General features: G+C 40.8%; 1 protein-coding gene across 1 annotated transcript in view; it reads right to left on the bottom strand.

Moving 5' to 3' along the window:
• Nucleotides 1-2,182: 2,182 nt before the first annotated feature.
• Nucleotides 2,183-2,503, bottom strand: part of LOC309550652 (amine sulfotransferase-like) — a gene marked incomplete at both ends in the record, with an annotated part of 53,550 nt that continues 53,229 nt past the window's right edge. Inside the window, one exon of the mRNA XM_082250988.1 lies at nt 2,183-2,291. Coding sequence (XP_082107114.1) covers nt 2,183-2,291 — 109 coding nt within the window. The remainder of the gene's footprint in view (nt 2,292-2,503) is intronic.

Genomic DNA, 2,503 nt, shown 5'->3' with positions numbered 1-2,503 from the left:
GCAAGTGACGTACCGATACGTCACTTTGCCCAGGAGGGGCTGACCGCTGCAGTATATGTACTTGCGGCGGTCGGCAAGTGGTTAAAACAATCTACTAAGCTGAGTAGAACCAGCTCTTGAGGGGGTCTATTCCACATTTTCACAGCTTTTACTGTGAAGAAGCCTTTCCATATTTGGAGATGAAATCTCTTTTCCCCTGGCTGTAAAGAGTGCCCCCTTGTCATCTGTGATGACCTTAAAGTGAAAAAAAAAACTACACGAAGTTCACTATTTGGACTATTTATGTATTTATACATATTAATCTCCTCTTCTCAAGAGAGAATGAATTTAGTTCCTCTAATCCTTTATAGCTGCGCTCCTCCATGCCTCTTATCAGTTTGGTTCCCCTTCTATGCACTTTCTCCAGTTCCCTGATATCCTTTTTATGAACTGGTGCCCAAAACTGAACTGCATATTCCAGTTGAGGACTTACTAATGACGTATACAGGGGCAAAATTATCTCTCTCTGCAGTACATGCTTCTCCTAATACAAGAAAAGACTTTGCTCGCTTTGGAAACTGCAGGTTGGCAATGCATGCTATTAAGCTTATGATCTACCAGAACACCCAGATCCCTCTCCACCATTGACTCCCCCACCCGTTCTCCTAGTATGTATGATGCATGTGTATTCTTAGCCCCCAAGTGCATAACTTTACATTTTACATTGAACCTCATTTGCCACATAGTTGCCCAATAAAACCGTGCATTGAGGTCGGCTTGTAAGTTGGAGACATCCTGTAAGAATTTTATTCCACTGTAAAGCTTGGTGTCATCTGCAAACCTCAAAATGGTACTTTTAATCCCAGACCCTATATCATTTATAAATATATTTAAAAAAAAAAATGGTCCCAACACTGAACCTTGGGGTACACCACGGATAACCTTAGACCAATCAGAGTAAGAATCATTATCCACTACTCTCCGAATTCTAATCTTTTAGCCAGTTTTCTATCCATTTATAAACTGATAGACTTTACCTTACAAATTTGCTGTGTGTGGGGAACGCTTTGGCAAAATCTAAATATACTCACTATACTATATTCACAGGAGGTTCTGACGGCAGCAGGAGCCAAAGGCTATCAATCAAATCCCTGAAGCGGGGGGTGGGGGAGTGCCAAGCCATGCTGTGTGTTTATGGATGCACACAGCCTGGCTCAGGAGTGCATGATATCCCTCTCATACACACCCCCATAGCAAGCAGCTTGGTATGGGTGCACTTGAAGAGGAGAAGCAGCTAATGTTGGTGAGGGATCCCAGAAAAGAAGCCAAGGTGCCATCCTGCGCAAAACTATTGCACAGAGCAGGCAAGTATAATATGTTTTTTACCTTAAAAAAAAAAGGGTTAAGGTTTACAAGGTCTTTAAATTTGTTTCTTTTATATCTATTTGAACTGCAGCTTTAAAGAGAACATTTACTCATGGAATAACGATGGATGTTGTTCCCAGTATTCATGCAGGCTGCGTTTTGTGATGCATTTGCCACATAGAAATGCACCTTCTAAGCAGAATCCGTTCATTATTAATAGGACCACTGTACACTATGGAGGAATATTCACTAAATGTGCAAGCATGTCATGTGTGCGAATCCTGAATTTGAACCATTAAGCTAACAAAAGTTGAGGCTGGATTCAACCTTGCCATTTCCGGGTTTGGGTAAATCAGCAAAAGCTGGCAGTTCATCACTTCTGCCCAACATACAGATCATGCAAGCTGCCGCTAACATGAAGCAGTGAGGTTATTGTGCAGTCAGATTTTCAATACCACCAGACTTTCAGAACTGAAACAAAAATGCTGGGATGGCAAATACATCTTTCTAATCAGAATTAAAACAGCCCTTTGCAGATTTAGACCCCACTCAACAATAGCAATTTTTTGCTCAATCAAAAATCTGCACTTCTGTAAGTGGTTGCCAATTATTATAATCCTTGATTGGTAGACAAAGGAAGGAAACGTCAGCTAAAGCCTGGAAAAAAAAGTTTTGCAACTTGGCTGAGGTCTAGCAAAGGCTATTGGAGACCATACTCCACGTAAAGCTCACTTCCATAGGACACTCATGCCAAGTTCCTAAAGGTCTGGGACCTCTGGCTATCCTACAATGCTCAAGTGGACATAGACTGTATTTTGCTTTCCATTTAATACCACTATTATTGCTGTAGATCAACTTGCATTGCAATGCTCTGATATACTTTCTCTTTACCCACACCTCGGTGCTCCTTGTTACTTATGGTGCCTTGTGTTTTTCTGCGCTTTACTCTGGAAAAAATGAACAATTCAATAAATTCTTTGTAAAACAAAAGGGGAATTTAGCCTTTGAGCCCTAGTTCATTCACACTGATGCAGCTTCTAGTGCATTTCATAATTCATGGAATTGCATGACAAGTGAAATTACAAGATGTTCAATGGAGGTTGTTCACATATATGCTGTGTGATTTTGTTGTGTTTTAAAAAAGGGTCCTGTGTGTGTT

Source organism: Pelophylax lessonae (genome assembly GCF_965119305.1).
Source record: "Pelophylax lessonae genome assembly, chromosome: 3".
Taxonomy (NCBI): domain Eukaryota; kingdom Metazoa; phylum Chordata; class Amphibia; order Anura; family Ranidae; genus Pelophylax; species Pelophylax lessonae.
This window is presented reverse-complemented; position numbering and strand designations above follow the sequence as displayed.